Source organism: Notamacropus eugenii, chromosome 3 (genome assembly GCF_028372415.1).
Source record: "Notamacropus eugenii isolate mMacEug1 chromosome 3, mMacEug1.pri_v2, whole genome shotgun sequence".
Classification (NCBI taxonomy): domain Eukaryota; kingdom Metazoa; phylum Chordata; class Mammalia; order Diprotodontia; family Macropodidae; genus Notamacropus; species Notamacropus eugenii.
In genome coordinates this window covers 71,270,307-71,296,745 of record NC_092874.1, presented here as the reverse complement: position 1 = coordinate 71,296,745, position 26,439 = coordinate 71,270,307, and the positions used below count along the sequence as shown (strand labels likewise).

At 37.9% G+C, this 26,439-nt stretch overlaps 1 protein-coding gene across 24 annotated transcripts in view; it reads left to right on the top strand.

Moving 5' to 3' along the window:
* Positions 1 to 25,732, top strand: part of ZNF438 (zinc finger protein 438) — a 157,687-nt gene extending 131,955 nt beyond the window's left edge. For 22 of the 24 annotated variants that reach the window (XM_072651918.1, XM_072651916.1, XM_072651907.1 and 19 more), the window contains 2 exons: positions 20,488 to 22,342; positions 23,105 to 25,732. In XM_072651918.1, the coding sequence (XP_072508019.1) occupies positions 20,488 to 22,342; positions 23,105 to 23,723 (2,474 nt within the window). In that variant the 3' untranslated portion in view covers positions 23,724 to 25,732. Of the gene's footprint in view, positions 1 to 8,433; positions 8,493 to 20,487; positions 22,343 to 23,104 lie in introns of all 24 variants that reach the window. The other 2 variants (XM_072651920.1, XM_072651919.1) reach the window with 1 other exon arrangement.
* Positions 25,733 to 26,439: the final 707 nt, after the last annotated feature.

The following is a 26,439-nucleotide window of genomic DNA, read 5'->3' as shown; positions in this document are numbered from 1 at the left end:
AGACTCAGCCACAGCCTCTATCATAATAGCCAGAGGTTCTGGGCCTGGCTCCAAACAAATGAAAAGCTAGGAGAGGGCAGCTTGGCCCAGCTGGACTCCTCACAGGATTACTAAACAAGGATTATGCATGTGGTTTGGTAGATAGAGGGCACTTGCTAAATATTTTTTGAATTCTCTTGCTTTTTGATGGCTTGTACAGTTTTCATGCACGGTGGACAGAGGGGCTGGGCCTACAGGCAGAAGACTTGAATTTGAATCCTGTCTCAGACACTTCTTAGCTGTGTGATCCTGGGCAAGACATATAACCTTTGTGAGCCTCTGTAAAATGGGGTTAATAACAGTACCCACTTCATGGAGTTGTGGCGATGATCAATGAGATAACATGTTATCTTTGCTCTTTAAAGTGCTACGTAAATGTCAGTTTTTATTATTATTCATATGTTAGGAAACAATTTTATTCCACCACCACCCCACCTTCATCTATCTCTGATCAGAAAAGAGGCAGATCTACAAATACTTTCCAGTAAAAATATACCCTGTATTCTGTGAACAGAATTAGAGAAGTCAAAGCAAAAAAAAAAAATGTCAGGAGCCAGGGCAACTGTCATTTTCAAACCATGTTTATATAATCAAATAATTTATTGATTTTACAGGAACTATATAGCTCATTTATATTGACTTTGAAAGGGAAAGGAGAAAAGCTATTTCATCTCACTTGTCCTCAGTTTCCTCAGTGAGGATGGTAGACTTGATCATAGGGTCAATACTTTAGAGCTGAAGGGATTTCAAAGGTCATATAGACCAACTTCTCCTTTTTGTTAGGAATCGAACCCCAGGGAGGTGATGTACCTCTCTGGAGGTCACCCAGGTATTCTTTAATTGGAGTGGCAGTCCACAGCTGGGTAATTGCTTTCTTTTCTGTCTTTGTTTTGTCTTGTTTTGTTTTCTGTTTTCCCTCTAAATTTCAGAAGTGGTTTTTCATTTTAGAATTGGAAAGGGGTTTTACAACTTATAATTCTACATCACTTTTCAAAGTTTCTTTATTTTGTCTGGGAAGGAAAGAACACTTTGCTTGAAGTGCTCTTTTCAAAGCCACTCATCATGATCCTTAGTAGTCAGATTTTTTTGTCATCTTTCAAATTACTGAGAACTTTTTGACAGTTAAAAAAATCTCAATTTAGAAATTACAGTGTTGCTTTTGACCGTTTGATTTCATTGTTAAATTTAATAGAGTTATTTTATGTCAAATTTCATGCTTTTCCTTATTAAAGGTAAATGTTTAGATCTTGAGAGTCATATATTATGCCAATTTTCTGGCTCTTGAGAAAGAATGGTACTTTAAGTCCCTTGTTACAATTTACAATTCTATTTTAAAAAATTTATAATTATCCCTTCCACATGGTGAAAGTGAAGGGTGTGGTGTCCTCCAGGATCTGGAAAATCCATGTAAAATTTTTTGTCCCTTCCTTTAAGCCAGAGAAAAAGTTTGAATTATTATGGCATTAAAAGATAAAATATATTGATGTTATACAATATTATACATATATTTTATTCATTTCTGAGTTTCTAAACTTTTTGTGTTGTCTGCTGGCCTTCACATGTTGTCTGCAGTTTCTGCAAAACTCCCCTCAAATCCCCATTTAGTATCTTATCCCCACCCACATTATATTGAAACCGTGATGGGGAAGGTTGCGATGGGCAAGGAATAACTGTACTAAGCGCGTACAGGGAATACAGAAATACACATAAAGGCAGTGCTTGTCCCCAAGGTAGATGTGGTGGGGCTGTTCTGGTTTTGAAATAATGAAAGTGAGGAGGGAAGCTGTTAGGGAGAGGTCAGACCTACTCTTCCCAGGATCGGCAACAGAACTGATTTGATTATCATTTCAGAACTGGAAAGGGAAATGCAGAAAGGCTGGTATGTGCCTGAGGTAATGTGGCAGCTCCATGCTAAGATTTGTGTTATAATAGATGAAGCTGACAGCTCTTCAAAAGAGTAATGAGAGCTTTATGGGATTTCTAAGGGCTTTGGATCAAGTAGATTAAGAATCCATTATAAATTCACTGCCAAAACTTTGGACTCCCACAGCTTGGCGAGACAAGCATGGCATCTAAGTGGTGCCTTTAGTTAGGTGTTTAAAGGCATTTTGTAGTCCCTGAAGAGCCTCTTCTTCTCCTGGGATTCCTGAGATCTAGATCTACTCTGACAGAATGGGAAATTGTACAGACCTCCATTATTTGATCTATGATCCTCCAAAAGGGGGCATGAAATGTGTTGGCAAAGAAAGCTGTCAAGGCTACTGGTAGGCATTTTCCTAGTACTTAAATTCATTCTTTTTATCAGTTAAGACCAGTAACCTGGGAGCCTTAAGTTTTTTAAGAGCACAAATGTGTTACTTGTTAGGTAGACAATTTTTTTTCCTCTACTAGCAGTGGTCAATCTTTGCATTTAACCCCAATGCATTAAGACCTTTACCAGACATTGCGCAGATGGGGAAAATAGAGAGCCCTGTGTGCACATGTTAACACGCACATGCACGCACACATTCCTTTTTCTAGATCACTGAGATGGAGGCAAGGTGTCCTCCTTTTGACCACTCTATCCTGTAACTATGTAGTATCCAGAACAAGAAACAGGTAAGTAGCGTAGCACCTTATGGGGCAGTGGAAAGAGTGCTGAATTTGTAGGTATAGACCCTGAGTTCTGCACTTAATACCTGTGTGACCTTGGAAAAATCATTTAACCTTCTAAAAAATGAGGGTGAGGTACAATAGGTGACCATCCTTTTTTGCCTTCCCCTACCTGTTCCCACATCCTATAGCCATACTTAGAGCCAATTATCAAATGATTGACAAATAATTAGTTATAAACTAGTTATAAAGTTATACATAAAGTTATATATAAAGTTAAAACTAGTTATAAACTAGTGATCTCAAAAATACTGACCTCAAGGCCCAAGGTGGTCCATGAAATCACTCCAAGGGATAACCAACCAATCATAAGGTAAGAAGATGGTTGAATCTTATTTTCCCCAGGAAAGACAATTTCAGAGCTTATTTACAAATACAACTATACAATCCTTTCAACTGTTCTCTTGTAACACTTCCCCACTCTTCATCTTCTCTGCATCTGGTCTCTTAGGCTGTACAAGCTTCAGTCCCATCCTATTCCACACAGGGCATCAACCCTTTAAGGTAAAATGAAACCTGGCCATACACAGCAGTTGTCCAGGTAGAATTGAGAACCCACCCCAAACAACATGTCCACACTCTGTTTTCTTCTTCCCCTCAGTGGGGATGTGCTGGTGAGAGAGAGCTCTGTCTTCATTCCTCAGTTTCATTTTTGGTGGGGCAGAATAAGCCACAGAAAATGGGCAGACTTAGCTGGATCGCAGATTGTCTTTCAGCACAAGCCCATCCTTCTTCTGAATTTCCCTGTTTTTGATGAAGAGACCATTATCTTTCTATTCTCACATTCATGACCTCCTTCTTTTCCTTGACTCCTTATTCAACTGAAATTGCTGTTTTAAAATTATCAATGATCTCTTAATTGCCAAATCTAATGGTTTTTTATCAGTCATTGTCCTTGACCTCTACAGCATTTGACACTACTGTCTTTTCCTTTTTCTCTTCTTTCTAGGTTTCTGAAAATGATGTGTCATCTATTAAAAACCTCACTATACACACTTTTAAAAGTTGGAAATGATTTTCTAAACTATTTAAAATCTAAATGAAGAGCTTCACTGGGTTTTGTTAATTTGTTAAAAATAGAAAAATGCATCTTCTCAATAGTTTGTAAGAACAGCTAATAACTATAATGATAGCTTACCAATCTTATGGCAGCACTTTTTGTGTATTCTCTCATTTGACCCTCACAACATGCAGTTGCTGTTATCCTTATTTTACAGTCAAAGAAACAGAGGCTGAAGGGGGCCTTGGAGTCATCCAGCTGTTAATTGAGTATCTGAGGAGAACTTCAAATGTCAGATTTCTTGACTCCATGTCCAAGACTTCTCTACTGCACCACAAGCTGCCCTCATTCATCACTAGAACCTTCTCATAATGGGTAGATGTGTCTACATGTCTCTGTGAGGTATCTTTTGAAATCAAGTAAACCAAATTTAGAGTCAGACTTCCAAATTATTGTAAAACAAAGTGTCCAAATGATATTTTCAAAAATACTGAAGTCTATTCAGTCACATTCCTTATTTGATCCTGGTTCAAACACTTTCTAGTTGTGTGTCCTTGGTCAAGTCACTGAACCACTCTGAGACTCCATTTCCATATGTGTAAATGGAGGTGGTACCTCCTCCTCGAGTTATTATGAGTATTGAATAAGATGATCTTCGTAAGGGGTTTTGGATGCATTAAAGTGCTATGTAAATATTTGTTAATAAGTAGATCTCAGTGTAGTCAAGGGTATGCTTATATTTTTCACTAATGGGATGGATGTGTAGTCAAAAAATTTTAGAAACAACTACATGGATTCTTTTTGTTAAATATTAACTGATAAAATGAGTTTGTAAGCACTTGTATTATGGTAGTATTGTCTTCCTTGTTCTCTCCTCTCCTTCTTTAAAATGAAGCTATTAACATATCAGAAGTTTGGAGCAGGACATCTGTTTAGTTCAGGCTGATCTCTGAGATCCATCATCTTGTTTTCATAAGGCATCTGCCAAGATAATCTCATGACCAGAAACATGTTGAATGCTCATTTGGAAGTCCTGTACTTTAATGATCAGTCCATGAGGTAAACTCTTGGCTAGAAACTTAAGATCTGATTTTATCCCAAATCCAGAAAATTGCCAAATAACCTTTCTGAAGAAAAGACAAATTAAGGAAGAACTAATTACTAAAGTACAAAAAATGGAAACCGTGGAGAAAGTGATAGAGAAGAATAGAAAAGTTGAGCATAGTCAAATAGATTTGAGAAGAGGAGATTTCAAAGCATTCAGAAAGATGATAGGTAAGAGCCTGTGGGCTGTGGTACATTCTCAAACTAGGGTAATTCTTGCCCTTGAGGAGCTTAACATTCTCTTAAGAGATATAATGTGCACATAGAAACATACAAAATGAATAAAAGACAATTCACTTTCCTACTGGAAAGACTTTTGAGTACAATGTTATAAAAAGGAAAAAGAGATATTTTACAAAGAACTTGATTAGACCTTCCAAATTTAATCAACTTTGTACTTTAATGCTTAATGTCTTTTTTTATAATATTAATTTTATTTGTTTTCAGTGTTCTACAAACACTACCATATAAGTTAGATTATTTTTCCCCCTCCCTCCCTGAGACAGCATACAATTTTATATAGGTTCTCTACATATATTCCTATTTAATACATTTTCACTATAGCCATGTTATGTAGAAGAATTAAAATGAATGGGAGAAATCATATAACAAACCAAAACATAATTCAAAAGAAAATGATCTGCTACATTCTGCAATTGAATTTCATAGTTCTTTCTCTGGATGTGGAAGGCATTTTGCCTTAGAAGACCATTGGGAATTTTTTTTAACTCCTTGCATTGCAATGAAGTTCCAAGTCTACCAGAAAAAATTCTCTCACAGTGTGGTCATTGCTGTGCACAAAGTTCTCCTGGTTCTGCTCCTTTCCCTCAGCATCAGATCAGATAAGTCTTTCCAGGCCTCTCTGACATCTTCCTGTTCATCATTTCTTCTAGCACAATAGTATTCCATTACATTCATATACTGTAATTAATTCAGCCACTCAATTGATGGGCATCCCCTTGATTTCCAGTATTTGGCCCCCACAAAGAGTGCTGCTATAAATATTTTTGTACATGTGGGACCTTTTCCCATTTTTATAATCTCTTGGGGATACAATCCTAGAACCGATATTGCTGGGTCAAAGGGTGTGCACATTTTTGTAGCCCTTTGGGCGTAGTTCCAAATTGCTCTCCAGAATGGTTGGATCAGCTCACAGCTCCACCAACAGTGTATTAGTGTTCCAACTCTCCCACATCCTCTCCAACATTTATCATCTTCCTCTTCTGTCATGTTTGCCAATCTTATAGGTGTGATGTGGTACCTCAGAGTGGTTTTGATTTGCATGTCTCTAATCAAAAGTGATTTAGAGCATTTTTCATGTGACTATAGATATCTTTAATTTCTTCCTCTGAAAATTGCCTGTTCATATCCTCTGACCATTTATCAATTGGGGAAAGACATATATTTTTTGTACATTTGACTCAATTCTCTATATATTCTAGAAATGAGGCCATTATCACAAACATTAGCTGTAAAAATTCTTTCCCAGTTTTCTACATCCCTCCGAATCTTGGTTGCATTGGGTTTGGTTGTGGAAAAACTTTTCAGTTTAATGTAATCAAAATTACCCATCTTGCACTTCATAATGCTTTCTATCTCTTCTTTAGTCAAAAATTCTTCCCTTCTCCATAATCTGATAAATACACTATTCCTTGCTCCACTAATTTGTCCTTAGTATCAGTCTTTATACTTAGATCGTGTACCCATTTGGATTTTATTCTTGTGTCCAGTGTTAGGCATTGGTCTAAGCCTAGTTTCCGCCACACTTTTATCCAATTTTCCCAGCAATTTTTCTCAGTGAGTTCTTATCCCAGAAGCTGGGGTCCTTGGGTTTATCAAACATTAGATTGCATGTCTTGAGCACCTAGCCTATTCCACTTGTCTACCCTTCTGTTTCTTAGCCAGTACCCAGTGGTTTTGATAATTGCTGCTTTATAATACAATTTGAGATCTGGTAGCGCTAAGCTACCTTCCCTAGCATTTCTTTTCATTAGTTCCCTTGATATTCTGGATCTTTTGTTCTTCTACATGAATTTTGATATTATTTTTTCCAGCTCTAGAACATAATTATCTGATAGTTTAATTGGTATGGCACTAAATAAGTAAATTAATTTAGGTAGAATTGTCATTTTTATTATATTGGCTTGGTCTACCCATGAGCAATTGATGTTTTTCCACTTACTTAGATCTGATTTCATTTGTGTGAAAAGTGCCTTGTAATTGTGTTCATTTAGTCCCTGGGTTTGTTTTGGCAGGTAAACTCCCAAATATTTTATAGTGTCTGCCCTAGCTTTAAATGGGATTTCTCTTTCTATCTCTTGCTGTTGGGCTTTGTTACTAATATATAGAAATGCAGAAGATTTGTGTGGGTTTATTTTGTAACCTGCAACTTTGCCAAAGTTGTTTATTGTTTCAGGTAGTTTTTTGCTTGAATCTAAGTAAATCATCATATCATCTGCAAAGAGTGATAACTTAGTTTCTTCTTTGGCTATTCTAATTCCTTCAATTTCTTTATCTCGTCTAATTGCTATAGCTAACATTTCTAGTTCCATATTGAATAATAGTGGTGATAATGGACATCCTTGTTTCACCCCTGATCTTTTTGGAAATGCATCTAGCTTATCACCATTGCATATAATGCTTGCAGCAGGTTTTGGGTAGATACTGCTTATTATTTTGTGGAAAGTTCCCTTTATTCCTATGCTCTCCAATTTTTTTAATAGGAATGGGTGTTGTATTTTGTCAAAAGCTTTTTCTGCATCTATTGAGATAGTCATGTGATTTCTGTTAGTTTTGTTGTTGATATGGTCAATAATGCTAATAGTTTCCCTAATATTGAACCAGTCCTGCATTCCTGGTTTGAATCCTACCTGATCATAATGTGTTATTCTTGTGATAAGTTGCTGTATTTGTTTTGCTAAAATCTGATTTAAAATTTTTGCATCTACATTCATTGGAGAAATTGGTCTATAATTTTCTTTCTCTGTTTTGTCTCTTCCTGGTTTAGGTATCAAAACCATGTTTGTATCATAGAAAGAATTTGGGAGGACTCCTTCCCCAATTTTCAAAAATAGTCTATATAGTATTGGAATTAACTGTTCTTTAAATGTTTGATAGAATTTACTTGTAAATACATCCAGACCTGGAGAGTTTTCCTAGGGAGTTCATTGATGGCTTGTTCAATTTCTTTTTCTGAGATGGAGTTGTTTCAGTATTCAATTTCCTCTTCTGTTAATCTGGGCAATTTGTATTTTTTAAAATACTCATCCATCTCATTTAGATTGTCAAATTTATGGGCATAAAATTGGGCAAAGTAATTTCTAATTATTGTTTTAATTTCCTCATTGGAGGTGAGTTTACCCCTTTCATTTTTTATTTTAGTAATGTGGTTTTCTTCTTTCTTTTGTTTAATCAGATTGACCAAAGGTTTATCAATTTTATTAGTTTTTACATAAAACCAACTATTGGTTTTATTTATCAGTTCAATAGTTTTCTTAATTTCAGTTTTATTACTCTCTCCTTTGGTTTTCAAGATTTCTAATTTGGTATTTACTTGGACATTTTTGATTTGTTCTTTTTCTAGCTTTTTCAGTTGCTTGCCCAAGTCATTGATCTCTTTCTCTATTTTATTCATGTAGGCATTCAAAGATATAAAACTTCCCCTGAGAAATGCTTTTGCAGTATCCCATAAGATTTGGTAGGTTGTCTCATTATTGTCATTCTCTTGAATGAAGTTGTTGATTGTTTCTATGATTTGTTGTTTTACCCAACCCTTCTTTAGGATTAGATTATTTAGTTTCCAATTAATTTTTGGTTTATCTTTCCATGACCTTTAGTTACATATAATTTTTATTGCATTATGATGTGAGAAGGATGCATTGACTATCTCTGCCTTTCTGCACTGGATTGTGAGGTTTTTATGCTGTAAAACATGGTCAGTTTTTGTATATGTGCCATATACTGCTGAAAAAAAGGTATATTCCTTTCTATCCCCATTCAGTTTTCTCCAGAGATCTATCATACCTATTTTATCCAGAGTTTTATTTACCTCCTTAACTGCTTTTGTGTTCATTTTAACGTTAGATTTATCAGTTCAGAGAGGGGGAAGTTGAGGTCCCCTACTAGTATAGTTTTGCTGTTTATTTCTTCCTGCAACTCCCCCAACCTCTCCTCTAAGAATTTAGGTGCTATACCACTTGGAACATACATATTTAGTAATGATATTGGTTGGTTGTTTATGGTGCCTTTTAGCAAAATATAGTTTCCTTCCTTATCTGTTTTGATTAGATCTATTTCTGCTTTTGCTTTGTCTGAGATTAGAATTACTACCTGTGCTTTTCTTAAATCAGTTAAAGCATAGTATATTGTGCTCCAACCTTTTATCTTTACCCTGTGTGTATCCCCTCCTGTTTCAAATGTGTTTCTTGTGAACAACATATTATTGGATTATGGCTTTTAATCCATTCTGCTATCCATCTCCGTTTTTTAGGAGAGTTCATTCCATTCACATCCACAGTTATGATTACAATCTGTTTCTTCCCCTCCATCCTCTTTCCCACTGTTTGTGCTTTTAGTTCTCCCATCTCCCTTCCCTTCCTCAATAGTTTTTACTTTTCACCACCACCTCCCACAGTTTTCCCTTCCTTCTTTCAGCCCCCCTCCCTTTTACTCCCCTTTACCCTTACTACTTCTTCCCTTCCTTTTAGCTTCCCCTCTTCTTTCTTCCCCCTTCCCCTCCTACTGCCTATAGAGTTAGTTAGATTTATATACTTAATTAACTTTATTGTTCCCTCCTTGAACTAAATCAGATGAGAGTACCTCTCAAATAATGCTCATCTCTCTCTCCTCTTTCCCTCTATTATAATTTTGTACTTCTTCCTGTAATATAATTTACTGTTTTCTGCTTCCTCCTTTTCACATCTCCTCTTACAATCCCTTTGCATGCTTAAATCATATTTTTATCATCACATCATTTACTCTACACCTGTTCCCTCTATGTGTATCCCTTTTATATTTCATAATAGATGTACAATTCTCAGGATTAACAAGTATCATCTTCCCTTATAGGAAGGTAAACAGTTTGCCCAAATTGAGTAACAAGTTTTTCTTTTCCCCTGTTTACCTTTTTATACCTCTCTTGTGACCTGCATTTGAAGATTGAATTTTCTGTTGAGTTCTGGCCTTCCTGTCAGGAAGGTCTGGAAATCCCTAATTTCGTTGAATGTCCCTCTCCTTGCCTGAAATGTTGTGCTGAACTTTGCTGGGTAATTGGATCCTTGGCTGTAGTCCCAGCTTCTTTGCCTTATGGAATATTGTATTCCAATTCCTTCGATCTTTTAATGTAGAAGCTGCAAGGTCCTGTGTGATCCTAACTGTTGCTCCTCGATATCTGAATGGTTTCTTAATGGCTGCCTGTAGTATTTTCTCCTTCACTTCATAGTTCTGGAATTTGGCAACAATGTTTCTTGAGGTATTTAGTTTGGGATCCCTTTTGGGAGGTGAAAGGTGGATTCTTTCGATGACTATTTTTGCCTTCTGGATCTAGCACTTCTGGGCAGTTTTCCTTGATGATTTCTTCGAAGATATTATCCAGACTTTTTTTCATTGTGGCTTTCTGGTAGGCCAATAATTCTTAAATTTTCTCTCCTGGATCTATTTTTCAGGTCACTTGTTTTTCCATTTAGATATTTTACATTTTCTTCTATCTTTTCATTCTTTAGATTTTGTTTGACTGATTCTTGATGTCTCATAGAGTCAATAGTTTCTACTTTCCCAATTCTAATTTTTATCAAATTATTTTCTTCAGTTAACTTTTGTATCTCCTTTTCCATCTGTCCAGTTGTTCCTTTTAAGGAGTTATTTTCTCCAGTTAGTTTTTATGCTTCCTTTTCCATTTGTCCAATTTTCCCAGTTAGGTTTTGTGCTTCCTTTTCCATTTGTCCAGTTTTTCCCAGTTAGGTTTTGTGCTTCTTTTTCCATTTGTTCAATTTTCCTTTTTAAAGAGATGTTCTCATCAGTGAATTCTTTTTTCATACTTTTAAAATCATTGGCCAGTTTTTCTTCTATTTCCTTCTTCAGCTGTTCCAGGAGAGCTGTTTGTGCATGCGAGCAGTTCATAGTCCCTTCTGAAGTTTCAGATGGAAGTACAGTTTCACTACTGACCTCTTTGGTATTCTTCTTTTGGTCCTTGTCCCCATAGAAAGATTCTATGGTTTTTTCACCCTTGCTTTGCTTTTTCTTGCTCATGATGGTGGTTTGTGTTGTGGCTTCTGGTTCTTTTAGTTAGAAACTGCGGAACTTGGTGTTGAGCGGACTGGTGTAAAAACGCTAAGGGCACATGCATATTTATCTTTTTTGTTTTGGGTTTCCTGATCAACCTTGGGGCTAGCTTGTTAAGTGTGGGGCAGGGGTGGTCTGGCCCTGGGAGATCTCCTCAGCTGAGGCAAAGGCACTCGGGGGTTGGTGATCCTGGCTGCCCTATTGTCTTCCTGTTTCCCCTGGAGTGCTGAGGCACGCCTGGGTCCTAGTGCGAGTTTCCACCTCCTCTGGAGCTCCTCTCCGCGCCAAGGCACTCCTGGGTTCTCGCGTGAGTTTCCACCACCTTGGCACCCCTCTCCTTCCGGTTCGCCTCTGCCACAATAAGAGGAATCCCCCTTAGCTATTTTCCTACCATTGGGTATTATGAGACTGTTTGCCCCTTTACTGTGCCCACTGATCCAGGATTTTTCTGGGGAAACATTTTATGGTTCTTTCGAGGTCAATGAGGGGGGAGGAGAGAACATTTACCGATCACTCCACCATTTTAGCTCCCAGAAGTTCTAGTAGGTGACTTACAGACATTTAACCTGTGAGCTGAATGTCTCAGGGGCTGCTGTGGCTGTTATCTGGGGCTCAGTGGCTTAGATCATATTTTCTTTCAGAAGAAAGTGGAAAAATGTTGAGTCTGGCAAATACTGCACAGTATCAAGAAAAATGAAATTGCTTATATTCTAGTAGAGGGGAAAGTAAATGGTTTCTAATACAGGATGTATTTTTAAAATATCAGTTCTCCATAGTCAGATCGCTGATCTGTTAAAACAAAGATCCAAATCAAATCCAAACTTGGGATTACTTAATTACTTAAAGGTTAAAAATAAATATGGCAGGCAATTGAAGTAATTCCAACCAGATATATTTAAATTAGCTGTTGATCCTGAAAAATGGGAAATAGGAAAAAAAAATTAACCTTGATTCTAACCCTAAATAGTTTAACCAACCTAAATTATTTTCTATAATAAGGAAAGTAAAAGAGCCTAGGAAAACCACTTCAGTCAGCAAATACTTGATCTCTTTTCTGGAAAGTGAGATTTAGTAGGCAAAGGCAAATCTAATTTAGAATATAAACTCATTTGTGAAATCTTATGAAAAAAGATGTGGAATATTATAAGCAATATCATTTCTTAAAATAGTGAGAAATGGGGGGAATAAAACAAGTTTAAAGAATGTTTGATAAAGATTTCCAGTTAAGCCACATCTTCCTTGGAGGAATTACAAATGAAACTGGAAGGAGTACAGTAAACTGCCCCCAAATGGAAGGGCTCTGTAAAGATTTTTGTGACAAAACTTATTTCCCCATCAGTGACAATGGAACTATCCCTGAAAACCTTATAAGATGAGAAAATAGAAATTTCGCTACAGATGGAAAGAGCCAACTGTTCAAGACCACGTGGAGGATACAAAACAGGGCACTGAGGGACTGATTCCTTTGCTGTCTGAAAAAGGGAGGAGACAAAACTTTTTGGAGGAACATAGATTATTATTGATAAGAGTATTTAAGAAAATGTTGAGAGGTGACAAGGGGGCAGAGCCAAGATGCTGGAATAGAAAGATGGACCTGTTGAAGCTCCCCCACATAGTCCATAAAATAAAAAATGACTAAAATCCTAGAGCAGCAGAAGCCACAAAACAACAGTGAAAGAGATTTCCAGCCCAAGACAGCCTGGAAGGCAGACAGGAAAGGTTTATCTTACCAGACGAGGAGTGCAGCCCAGTGTGGGCTCTGAGAGACAGCAAGGACAGGTCCCAGAACAGGCTTTAGGGAGCCAGTGGCAGCAGCAGTTCCCAGATTGTTCAACCCACAGACACCAAAGACAGCTTCAAAGGTCAGTGAGAAAGCTCCTTCACCCAAGAGAAGGGAACATGGACTGGACCACTAGCAGCACCCACTGCAGTAGCAGCGTCCATTTTTGGAGCCTTCTGCCTAAAACCCCTGGGGGAATTGAGCTGCTGATCTGAATCTCAGACCTGAGCCCAGCCCTGGGGTGAGGAGGAGCACTGGCAACGTGGAGCAGGAGGCGGTTGTGGAGAGGGAATTTTACTTGCAGATCCTGAGCAAAAAAGCTTGTGGTTGCTCCCAGACCAGTGTGCAGGCCAGGAGAGGAGTAAACTCCTCTCCCTTGATTGTGCCACCTTGGAGGAACTGAGAACTTACAGGTCCCCAGAGTATACCCTCCTCTTGACAAAGGACTCAAAAGTCAAGCATCTGGCTGGGAAAATGCCCAGAAAAGGGAAAAAAAACAAGACTAGAGAAGGTTACTTTCTTAGTATTTTCTTCCATCCTTTCAGATGAGGAAGAACAATGCATACCCTCAGAGGAAGTCAAGGCTTCTGCATCCAAATCCTCAAAATAAATGTGCAATGGTATTAGGCTATGAAAGAGCTCAAAAAGAATTTTGAAATCAAGTAAGAGAGGTGGTAGAAAAATTAGGAAGAGAAATGAGAGCAATGCAAGAAAATCATGAAAAGCGAGTCAACAGCTTGCTAAAGGAGACTCAAAAAAATGCTGAATAAATAACACCTTTAAAAATAGGCTAACTCAATTGGCAAAAGAGGACCAAAAAGCCAATGAGAAGAATGCTTTAAAAAGCAGAATCAGCCAAATGGAAGAGGAGGTTCAAAAGGTCACTGAAAAAAATAGTTCTTTAAAAATTAGAATGGAGCAGATGGAAGCTAATGACTTTATGAGAAACCAAGAGATTACAAAACAAAACCAAAAGAATGAAAAAATAGAAGATAATGTGAAGTATCTCATTGGAAAAACAACTGACATGGAAAATAGATCCAGGAGAGACACTTTAAAAATTATGGGTCTACCTGAAAGCTGTGATCAAAAAAAAGAGCCTAGACATCATCTTTCGTGAAATTATCATGGAAAATTGCCCTGATATTCTAGAACCAGAGGGTAAAATAAATATTGAAAGAATCCACTAATCACCTCCTGAAAACTCCAAAAAAGAGAAACTCCTAGGAATATTGTAGCCACATTCCAGAATTCCTAGGTCAAGGAGAAAATATGGCAAGCAGCTAGAAAGAAACAATATGAGTATTGTGGAAATACAATCAGGATAACACAGGATCTGGCAACTTCTACATTCAGGGATCAGAGGGCTTGGAATAGGATAGAAGTCAAAGGAACTGGGATTAAAACCAAGAATCACCTACCCAGCAAAACTGAGTATAATACTCCAAGGGAAAAAATGGTCATTCAGTGATGAAAAGACCAGAACTGAATAGAAAATTTGACTTTCAAACAAAGGAACCAAAAGATACATGAAAAGGTAAAAGGTAAAAAAGAGAAATCGTAAGGCACTCCCTAAAGTTGAACTTGTTTACATTCTTATATGAAAAGATAATATTTGTGACTCGAGACTTCTCTCAGTATTTGGGTAGTTGGAGGGATTACACACCCACACCCACACACACACATATAGACAGAGAACACAGGGTGAATTGAATAAGAAAGGATGATATCTAAAAAATAAAATTAAGGGGTGAGATTATAGTGGGAGGAGAAAGGGAGAAATGGAATGGGGCAAATTATCTCTCATAAAAGAGGCAAGAAAAGCTTTTTCAATGGAGGAGAAAAAGGAGGAAGTGAGAGGGAAAAAGTGAAGCTTACTCTCTTCACATTTGGCTTAAGAAGGGAATAACATGCTTACTCAATTTGGTATGAAAATCTACCTTACACTACAGGAAAGTAGGGGAGAAGGGGACAAGCGGGATGGGGGGGCAAATGGGAGGAGGGAATAATTAGAAATAAACACTTTTGGGGAGGGACAAGGTCAAAAGAGAGAAGAGAATAAATGGGGGCAGGATAGAATGGAGGGAAATATAGTTAGTCTTTCATAACATGACTATTATGGAAGTCTTTTGTAAAACTACACATATATAGCATATATTGAATTGCTTGCTTTCTCAGTGGGGATGGGTGGAGAGGGAGGAAGGGAGAGAAGTTGGAACTCAAAAGTTGTAGGAATGAATGTTGAGAATTGTTTTTGCATCCAGTTGGGAAATAAGAAATACAGGCAATGGGGTATAGAAATTTATCTTGCCCTACAAGACAAGAGACAAGATGGGGACAAGGGAAGGGAGGGGCGTGATAGAAGGGAGGGCATATTGAGGGAAAGGGTAATCAGAATGCAAGGTGTTATGGGGTGGGGAGAGGGGAGAGATGGAGAGAAAATTTGGAACTCAAAATTTTGTGGAAATGAATGTTGAAAACTAAAAATAAATAAATAAACATTTAAAAAAGGAAAATAAAATCATTTTTTAAAAAGTCAGCCCAATATGGTGAATCTTTAATAAACTTTGTCTTTCTTTGGCTTTAAAAAAAGAATGTTGATAACTAACAGTCTATATTTCTCCTTTCCTTCCTCTATGAATTCTTTATGAGAATAACCTACATAAATATGGAGGGAGGACACCCTTAATGAAGGCACAAGTAGGGAATAGGCAAGCATTTACAAAGTGTATTCTATAGTATTCCACATGTTTTCAGTCACACATTTGACTAAAATGTACCGAGATTATAAGATCCTGCTGTGCTTATTGTTTACCATAGAAAGGCATTTGATTAGGAATAGCAAAATGTTATCTTAAATGCTCTCTTCCATTAGGTTGTTTCCTATAAAAATTGTACAGATTCCTTGAAAGTTGTAACAACTACTATAATTTTATTCACCTTTCTGATAATTACTGATCAAAGCATAAAACAGTGAGACATATCCTCACCAATGACATTTCCCATTCTAATGGAGGTTAGTCAACTCATAATCCAGTTTGAAGAGATAATCTCTCTAAATATTAACTTTCTTCAAATACTCTTATTTGTGGATAACATTGTGTCGATAGCATCAAATTCCAGAATGGTGTTGACTCCTAAATGCAATTCATAATCACTCAAAAGTTTAACCTAATTATTTATACAGGAAAAACCCAGTTAATGAAGTACTTGTGTTGTCCAGTCTATGATCAGGAGTTGAAAGGATAAATCTAAAGCCCGTCCATCAATATTTGTTCCTTAGATGCTACAGGTGGATGGTAAAGTAGGTTCCCAATAGAATGGCAAGAGGATAGCCAACCAGATTTCTTTTGGGAAACTGTGCAGCACTTTTAACAACTGCGAACTTGGTACTGGCGCAAAGCCCATCTAGTTAGCATCAATATTGTTCCAGCAGTGGAACATCTGTTGGCAGAGAAAGTTGAGATCACCTAATAGGTGGTAGCCCCAAATAGGCTAGAGCAGATTACAAATGAAAAATTATGTGGCAGAAACACTGAAAGTGTCATGGGTGGAAAAAGTTTAAGAAGCCCTGCTAAAAAGCATTAGTGTCAAACTCAAATAGAAATGGATCTCTGCAGTCTGCATATTGATTTAGAACTACAAATTAACTTTATCTATGTTGCATTGTATTTTTATTTTGTTAAACAAGAGTGCCTGGCCTGAAGTCAGGAAGACTCATCTTCCTGTGTTCAAATCAGGTCTCAGATACTTAATAAGCTGTGTGACCCTGGGCAAGTCCCTTAGCCCTGTTTACCCCAGTTTCCTCATCTGTAAAATGAACAGGAGAAGGAAATGGCAAACCACTCCAGTATCTTTGCCAAAAAAAAAACCCAAAAGGGGTCATGAAGAGTCAGACACGACTGAAAAATGACTAGATGACAGCAATGAACGTTCATTTCCCATTGACATTTTAATCTGGAGGATTAAGAAATGGATAACCAGAAAAGAAAAGATGAACCGGTAGCATAATGAGAGAAAAAAGATAACTAGTTGAAAATCTGTGTGCTCCATTGGAAGCCACATAATATCAAGAAAACTAGAGGAAAACTTGTAGCATCCTAGGTGAGCCTCTTGTGGAGAATCCATAAGGTGTTATTCATAGGCAACCACAAATGAATTAACCACACTATTGTAGCAAAACCCTTGAAGTAACACTGTTTCTCTGCCAAGGTAAATAATGTTTGGATTGAAAAACTTACAAGAGAGGTGTCTAATAGGGAGTCAAAATCCACATAAATATGGTGGCATTTAGAAAAAAAGCAAACTTCCCTTGATGAATTCAGATCACCAGGTGTAGAGTAAGCATATCATAGAGCATCGTGTGAACCTACAGATTTAATTCATGAATCTCAGTGATCGTAAAGAATGGGAGAGGTGCCACAGGATTCTTGCCAAAGGGCAAATGTTGCTCCAGTTTTCAGTGAAAAGTAAAAGAAAGGATGAGTCTGAAAAATATGTAGTGCAGTGAACTTTATTGTGATTCTTAGAAAAATTCTAGAGCTTCTAGGATTATCCTATATAAAAGGAATGGTTTTGAACTTCTAGAAAAGGAAATAATGATGACAAAGGCCTACCATGTTTTTATCAAGAGCCAATTGTGCCAGACTGGCCTCCTTTCCTTTTTGATAGAAGTATTGCACTGGTAGAACAGGGGATTCCTATAGATATAATTTTGCTGGATTTCTGCAAAGTATTTGACAGACTTTCATGCTGTTTTTATGGATAAGCTGGGAGAATATATACACTAGATAATAGTACAGTTAAATGTTTTGGGGATGACTAAATAATAGTATACCAAAAGTAGTCATTATTGGCTTGGAAAGAGGTTTCTAGTGAAGGGCCCAGTGAACCTGTAATTGCTCCTGTACAGCTCAGTGTTCTTGGTCTGTTTGTTTTTTTAAAGTTGAACAGAAAGGCAGGGATGGCATGAGAATGCCATTTTTGCCTTTTATGTAATTTATAAGGCTAGGGGGGATAGTTCAAATACTGGATTAAGGGGTAAGGATCCAATAATGTCTTAGGCTGCACTGTTGGACTAATTGTAACATGAAATTTAATAGGGGGTTAATGTAAAGTCTTATACTTGGATTAAAAAAAAAAATTAACTTCAGAAGGAAGAGGCAGGGAATAGGTAGCAATTAATGTGAAAAAGGCCTGTGGGTTTTAGTAGACTGCTGGCTCAGTATGAGCCAACAATGGGCTGTGGCAGCTCAAAAAGCATGTATCAACTTAGGTTGCATTCAGAGAAACAGTGTACAGAAGGAAGGAGGCAATAGCCCAGCTGTGCTTGGCTTTGATAAAGAGACATCTGGAATACCAGGTTCCATTCTGGATACCACATTAGGGAATAAAACCTAGCAAGATGAGGCCTTGAGAAGATATGGTGTGAGGATTTGTCAAAAGAACTAGGGGTGTTTAGACAGGAAAAGAGAAGGCTAAGGGGGTGACTGTAACAGCCATCTTCATATATATATGAAAAACTTTCACAGGGAAGAGGAGTTTGATTTACTTGTTCTGCTTAGCTCTTGGGGTAGCAATGAATGGAAGATTCAGTCCTAAAGAAACAACTTCCTAACAAATAAAACTTTTCAAAATTAAAATAGGGCAGCTCTAGGAGGTTTTTCTAGAAACCCCTTTCTGTAGGGTTTTCAAAAAAAACACTGAATGACCATTGTCAGTTAGCATGGTAGGAGAGAAATCCTTGTTAAGATTGGACAGGTTGGGGGGACCTGCCCTTAGAGAGGTCTCTGAGGTCTCTTTCTTTTGGCAATGTAGTTTTTCCCATGATACAATACAGAATGTTTACATTTTCATGGTCTCATAACAGGAGTGTTCCCGAATTGTTTGTGAAAAGTCTGGAACTCTTAAAACATATTAATAGAAGAATCAGAGCCTCTTTCAGCTTTTTTTTAACACTAGTATATGGGTAATTTTATCTGTTTCACCTTTCTGAGATTATTCAGGTCATGAATCAACTTGGTCACAAAACATGGCTTTTTGTCCCTGGGAATCCCTCCAAAAGTGACCCAGTCATTTTTTAAATTATAAGAGCCTTGCCCTCTAAAGTTCTGTTTTGTCTCAGATGGATATTACCTGCCCATTTTCCCCTTGTATCCCAGATACTTCATTTCTGGAAATCCCAAATGGCATTACTAAGGTATACCATAAGATCAGTTACCTGTTGCACCTGGCAACCTGGGAGAGTTGAGGCGATCTAATATTCCAGCTAAATATGGCAGTGTCATCTCTGTGGAGACTGTGACAAATGTCCCTAGCCTACTTAGCACTCCATTTATCTAACTGTAGAAATAGGTGAATGCCTCAATCCCAAAAGAAAGACATTGAACTTGTATTCTTTGTCCAGAGTTAGAAGGGCAGAATGGATTCTGTATCTAAGAGCATTTCCTTCATGTAAAGGTTTTTGGCAAGAAACTGCTTCTTAGTTCTGGTTTCCACCCAGGAGATAAATGCTATCATAGGTTCAGAACGAGTCTTTTTCTCATTTTTTCTCCTCATGAGATTGGGCTAAGGAAGGGACCTATCGAAATAACAGTATCTCACATTATGTAAGACTTCAGCATTTATAAATGTTTCCTTATAACCAACCTGTGAAATGGTTAGCAAAGTATTATCTCCATTTTACATATGAAGAAAATGAGACTTAAAAAACCTTAGTTATTTACCCCAATTCAGAACCAGATCCCCAAACTCCAAAGGCCAGTGTTTTTTTCTCTATACCATGCTGCCTTTAAGTGGAATAAGAGCTTGTCACTAGGTGCTCCTGTATATCTTAAAGACTGTGATTATTTTAATTGTATGAACTAGAGAATGTTTTCTATCTCTGCATATTGTTTGGTGCCTTGTAACATTTTTAAATGGTGGTGGGGTTGAGGGGAATCACGTCAGCTTCTAAATGCTAGTGATGTAGTTGCAAAAGCACACATCAACAGTTTGAAAGGTGTCAAGAAAAATTCACAAGTCACACGGGAGATAGAAACAAGGCTGACTTTCAACCACGAGTTCTACCATGTATTGTATTGCCACTGTGCCGAATGGTGTAGCCTCAAGTAGAGCAAAAGATGCACGTTCACAGAGCGGCGATCTGCTTTATCCTGCTCTGCATTGGTGGCTACCTATCAATTAATTAATAATTAATCTATTAATCCTTAATAAATAGATTTTTTTCTGTAAAACTTGGTCTCAGTCAAAAGGCTGCACCTAAGGACCTAGAAGGTCACATATGGCCTTAAGGCCACAGATTCCCTAGCCCATCACTTCCTAATGGGTGCTTGCACTGTCTCTCTTTGTAAAGCCAGTTGTTTAAGGAAGGAAACAAATGTTAGCTCATTATGTGTTAGTTAAAACTCCCAGTCCTGTCCAAAGGCTATCTGGAGCTTTGAAATCTTAACCCACAGCAGTACAGTGTGAGAAATGTGAAGTGAGGCTTTGACACTTCTATGAATCTTTTTACCATCTCATTTTAATTATATTTTCTTTGAGTTACTTTTAAGGTGCTTATTTGAACTGTCAACATTTGGATAAGTATAATACAATAACATTTTGTTTTTTGTATTTTGTGTTATCATTGCAGATGAACCTAAAATCTCTCTCTGGAGAACACAGACTGGGAAAAATTCACAGAATAAAATTCAGTTTAGGACTATTGCCCCCAAAATTACACCAAAAGTCCTAACATCCCCAGCGCTTCCCTATCAGTCGCCAGCACTCTCTGATCAAGTTCATCCCACGTCCTCAGCAAATTCTAGGCCTCTGGTAATGCCAGCACAAAACTATGCCCTGATGCAAGTTGCTGGTCAGGAGGGAACCTTTTCTCTTGTTGCTTTGCCCCATGTTACCCCAGCAGTGGCAACCCAACCCATCCAGAAACTCAAAATGTCATTGCCCAAAAACCTTAAATTGCCTATTCCTCGGTACCAACCTACAAGAAATAAGAATATACCAGGAGTGGAAACTATTCCAAACTCCTCTGTGAGTGTGATTAGGAAGGTTCCAGCCAATACACAGATATGTGCGCAGCCATCACCTTCAGTAGCCAACTATTCTGAACTTCATGCAAACATTGATTCATCTGAGCATGTGATACTAATAGATCAGATGCCAACTGAAATCACAGTTACTGCTTTGCTTGATGAAAGCAACTGTGTAGAATCTGGACCTCCACTGATAAACAAACCTGAGGCAGGTGACACTATTATTATTCCAAAACCATGGGTACCAGAGGAAACTTCAGCTGAGCTGAGGAATTCAGTGAAAGTCAACCTAGATACAAAGACAACAGCCAGAAAACCCTCTGCTGTTAGTGCAGAGAAAATCAAAGAAAGAGTAGCTGATTCTGCAAAAGCCATTACTGTTATGTCCCCAGCGATTTTTGGCAATGCAGTTCAGCTGATTCCTACAGTACCAAAAGGTAAACTTCCAATCTTACCTTACTCAAGAATGAAGACAACAATGTTTTGTAAAACTAAGCCAAATGCCAGCATTGTAAGTCCCACTTCTCCTTGGCACAGGTCCAACTGTGACAAAGTCTCATCATTTGCAAAAACCTTCAGTGTATCCACCAAAACATCAGATAAGCTCTTTGCTGTTTCACTCACACAAATGTCCAAGCCAGCTGCCTGTGAAGATACCTTTTGCTCAACCACAAAGGTGGAAGTTGACAGCAAAAAGAAATTGAATAGTGGAACAGCCAAGAGAAGAGGAAGAAAACGAAAGATCCCAGATGAAATTTTGACTTTTCAGACAAAGAAGAGAAAATGTATCCTTGACAAGTGTAGAGATGGTAAAGAAAGAGTAAAAATTGACCCCCAAGAACCTAGAGACAGAAAAACTGGGGCTATGAAAAAGTATCGGAACATTATGCCCAAGCCTGTTGTTGTAATGCAAGCAGTGGCTCCACTGACTTCCCCTGCACCTCTGCTACAGACCAAATCTTCTGACTGCTTAGAACAAGACATTGTGTTAAATAATTCACTTACAAATAAGTACCTCAGCTCTAAGCAGAATGATAGTGCTTCCACTAAACCGGGTACTGTATGCAAGAATGGCTTTTCTGCCATAAAAAGGCCTTGGCACAGATGCCACATCTGCAACCACCACTTTCAATTTAAACACCATCTTCAGGACCATATGAACACACACACAAACAGACGGCCTTACAGTTGCCGGATCTGTCGTAAAGCATATGTGCACTCTGGAAGTCTCAGCACCCATATGAAGCTTCATCACAGTGAGAGTCGTCTCAAGAAGCTCATGCATTGTGAGTTCTGTGCAAAAGTATTTGGTCACATCAGAGTTTATTTTGGCCATCTGAAAGAAGTACATAGGGTTGTGATCAACACTGAACCTTCTACCAGTGAATTGCCACAGGGCAAAGGGCCAAAGAATCGAGAAATAACTATAAAAGGAGCAGAAGAATCAGTAGAGAGGTGAGTGTTGATGATAGTGGTACATGGGAAGGAAACTCAGTTTTTATTTGGGGGCTGAGTAAGGTTTGACATTGTTTATGTCCATTTATGGCTCTCCAAAACCTATCTAAGGTTTCACAGCTATTTAGTGGTTTCCCCCATGTAAGATTTGATATAATTTTTGATTCTTAACAGGTGAGGAACTGTAATGGACCTAAATCCTTGTAAGTCAAGCAGAACTCCCATTTTGGGACATTCTTCATATAGTCATGGGCTATGAGAGTTGATAGGGATTCATTTTACAGATAAGGAAAAAGACTCTCAGAGGTTGAATGACTTGCCCAAGGTTACACAGTGCTTAGTGACAGAGCTGTGAGTTGAATCGCATGTCTTTACTGCCAGGCCAGTATTTATTCTTGTAGGATTCCCTGCCCCCACTGTGCATATTGTACCAGACTCTAAGGACAGCATGAATCAGTCCCCTTGAAGGACAGATATTAAAGGAAGCATGACTTGACCAAGTGGACACTAATGACCTCAGAAGGTTGGCACACCCAACCAGAGGTGATTGACATCATTCTTGATACCAGAAAGATTTATTTTTGACTCAACTAACATTCTCTGCCGTGTCCATGCTGCTTACCTTTCATTCTTCCTCTTCATCAGCTCGTGTATCTGGGACATTTGCAGGGTGGGTGGCTGTGTTTTAGCAACCAGACTACATGTGCTCAGTCTGCTTTCCCCAGTACCTCTCACACAGCCTCTGCTTTTTTCCATTTTCAGAGAAAACAAATCAAGCCTCGAGGAGACCCTCTTTTCAGGACAGGCCAGTGATGTCAAATTGGACATCAAATGTGGCCGCTGTCAGGTCACTGCTCAGTCTTTTTCTGAGATGAAGTTTCATTTATTATATGTGCATGGAGAGGACATTCAGGGGAAACTGAAGGAAGGAATCTTACCAGGCAGCAAGAGTACCCAGGAGGAAGTGGTCAAGCGAGCTGCTCATTTCTGGAGACAGTCCAGCGAGAGGAGAAGCCTGGGGAGGAGGGGCCCTCTGGAGGAGGAGGCCTACACATTTCCCATTCAGCTCAAAAGGGAGATCTACCTTCTCCATCAGAAAAACCTGGACATAGTAACAAAGAGTCAGGAAGCTCCCCCAGGAGCCAGTGAAGCTGGAAAGACTCTTCCAAGCCCAGACTGGGCCACGCCATGTAAGATTCAGGTCTGGTCTAACTTGGGCTTTAACTGTCTTCTTTGTAAGCAGACACTTGAAAGGAAAGAAGAACTTTTCCTTCACTGGGAACAGCAGCACAACTGTGAAGACCCTTCTGTACTCTGGGCTCTTTTAAGTGCATTATCTTCACAGGGAGTAATTGAACTTACTAATGAGACAGAAAAATGAAACACAGGGGGTGGGTAAAGGGGGAGAGGGAACATTGCAGGACATTTTTGCTCTGCTCTTCCCCCACAGAGTTTAATATTATACTTGGGTTTCTTAATTATAAATTTGGGCCACGCAAAAATTTTTTTGTTTTTTCATGAATAAAGGCAAAATTTATACAATTTTGTTTTCTTACGAACTACACAAGAAATTCACAGAATTTTTGAATTTGTATGAGGATTTGCTGTAAAATGTCATTTATTAACTGATAAAATCTTTGACCTTATCAGAATCAATAGAAAGACCAGACTGTGGATACAAAAATGAAGAAAATTATAAGATCTGCTTAAAATATACTGTGCAATATGAATGTGTATATATTGTTACCAATTTTGTGTAATAGCACACAAATGCCTTCTATTATGTAGATTGACAAATCTGATAACTTCCTAGACTGAAAATTTAATTTCAGTTTCAAAAGTAGTACCAGGTTTTATGGTAATGAATGTTGATACGTATTAAATCCTTGGCTTTATTTGAATATGCTTTAGGAAAATGTATTTAATAAGATTATCATTTGCCCTAATTTAAATTCCATGCATCCAGTCCTTCAGTTTTTTTCTTAATGCTCCCTACTGTCTATTTTCTTAAATGTTCATTGCCTTGAAGAGTCTTTGCTAGCATGTCTTACAAGTACAAAGTTCTCTCTTCAAAGTAATCAAAATTCTTTTAATACTCCAGTTAATAAAAAAAAAGCCATTTTCTTGGTAAGAAGTTATTTTCTAGCAGGCAGAGCTAAAATATTTATAGCCTGAAAAGTAACATAGATTGTTCAAGCCAGAAACCTAGGTGTCTTCATTACTTTCCCTTGTCCCTTAGGCTAGCTTCTTTTTTGAATGGTGGCTTGGAGGGATGTCACTGTATTATTAATTTAACAGACCCAATTTTTTTTTCAAATTCATGAGTAAAACTTTTTTAATGTTTAGGAAATGGCCTGACAGAATCTGAAATGTTCATCTTTCAAGTTTCAGACCATTCTTGATATAGAAATAACCTTATGGCTGCTGTATGTTTGGGAGATACTATTCAAAACAAAACTCATCCTCTTCCCCACATCCCCTTTGCCAAAACTCCATCAGCTCTTGCCTCTTCTGTTCTGTTAGTGACACCAGCATTCTTCTGCTCACCCCAATGCAAACCTGAATCACCTTTGGTTCCTTCCTCTTCCTCTCCACCCATATAACTAAATCCTGTTGATTTTACCTCTGAAAGGGCTCTTGTATCCATCCCTTCCTTTAAATTCCCACTCCTACCTTCCAGGTTTAGGCCCTTATTAACTTACCCTAAACAATTTAGCAACCTTTAACTGATCTCCCTATGTTTGGTCCTTCCCCTTTCACATATGGCCACCAGATTAATCTTCCTAAAGCACAGTTCTGATCATGGTGCTACTACTCACCACCCTTTGGTGGTTCTTTGCTATCTAAACAAAGTTCAGTTTCTTTCATATCCTAAATTATTAGAATATGAAACTTGGTTCAATCTGGCTTCAACCTGCTTTTCTCGTTCTTTCTCATGCTGTAGTACCACGCTTGTATTCACCTAACTGGACCACCTATCATTTTCCCAACACAGCCCAGAATTTGCCTCCACACCATGATTTTGTTCATGCTGTTTCTTCCAGTTGGAAATACCTTCCCTCCTTCCGTATCTCCACCAGTTGGGTTTCCTACCTGTCCTCCAAGATCTAGGGACTCATATGCTATCCTCATGAAGTTTTCGCTCATATTCCAAGCCAAATGGGTTCTTTCTTTCTTCTGAACTGTCATAGAAATTTTATTTGTCCCACTTTTATAGGCATAGTATATCCTTCCATGTATTACAGGTAAGTGTGTACATGTCTCATCTTTCCTCTAAGACTGTAAGCTCATCAAGAGCAGGGGTCATGTCTTGGTCAATTCTGTATTCCCCCATAGTGCCTAACAAAGTGCCTTGCACAAAGGCACTCAAATAAATGTGGAATGATGGAATGATTGAAGTTATCTCTTTTGATCTTGAAATAATTTTTAGAATAGTATGGACCAACATTATCCTGATAGAATCTCTGTAACTCAAGGTGGATGCAAAGTGTATAATATTCATTTGCTCCAATGCACCTGAGATTCTTCTGAGTTTTAATCCCTTAATCCCTCACATTTGAAGTTTAGAGCAGAGCTTCTTAAATTTTTTCCATTAATTTAGAGAATGTTTTCATCTGTATTTTCTTATTTTATTCTCCTAATAACCATAGGAAGTAAACAAGGAAGGTATTTTTATCTTGGATGTTTTAGAAATGGGAAAACTGAAAGAAGATCCCATTGTTACAAAGGCTAGAAGAGGAATGTTTGGAGGGAGACCTTCCCTCAGTTGCTATCAAGAAGATAACTGTATACCTACAGTTTCTACTATATCCTATACCTGATATTTTCAAGACCAGTAGAATGGGTGAAACTGAATCCTGTTAGTTAAAGATCTTATTTGGGATTAATGACCTCAGGAATTATAAGGAAATTTATTAACTCAGTGGTGATCATACAGTGTAGTATATTGAAAGCTGCCCAGCACATAAAAGTTCCTACCTCAGAATATACTTATTAATTTCTCAAAAATGGATTCTATATAATGAGAATTTAATACTTCAATGGTGACCCTAAAAATATAAGACATAATTTTTCCTGAAAATAGAAAGGCAACAGAT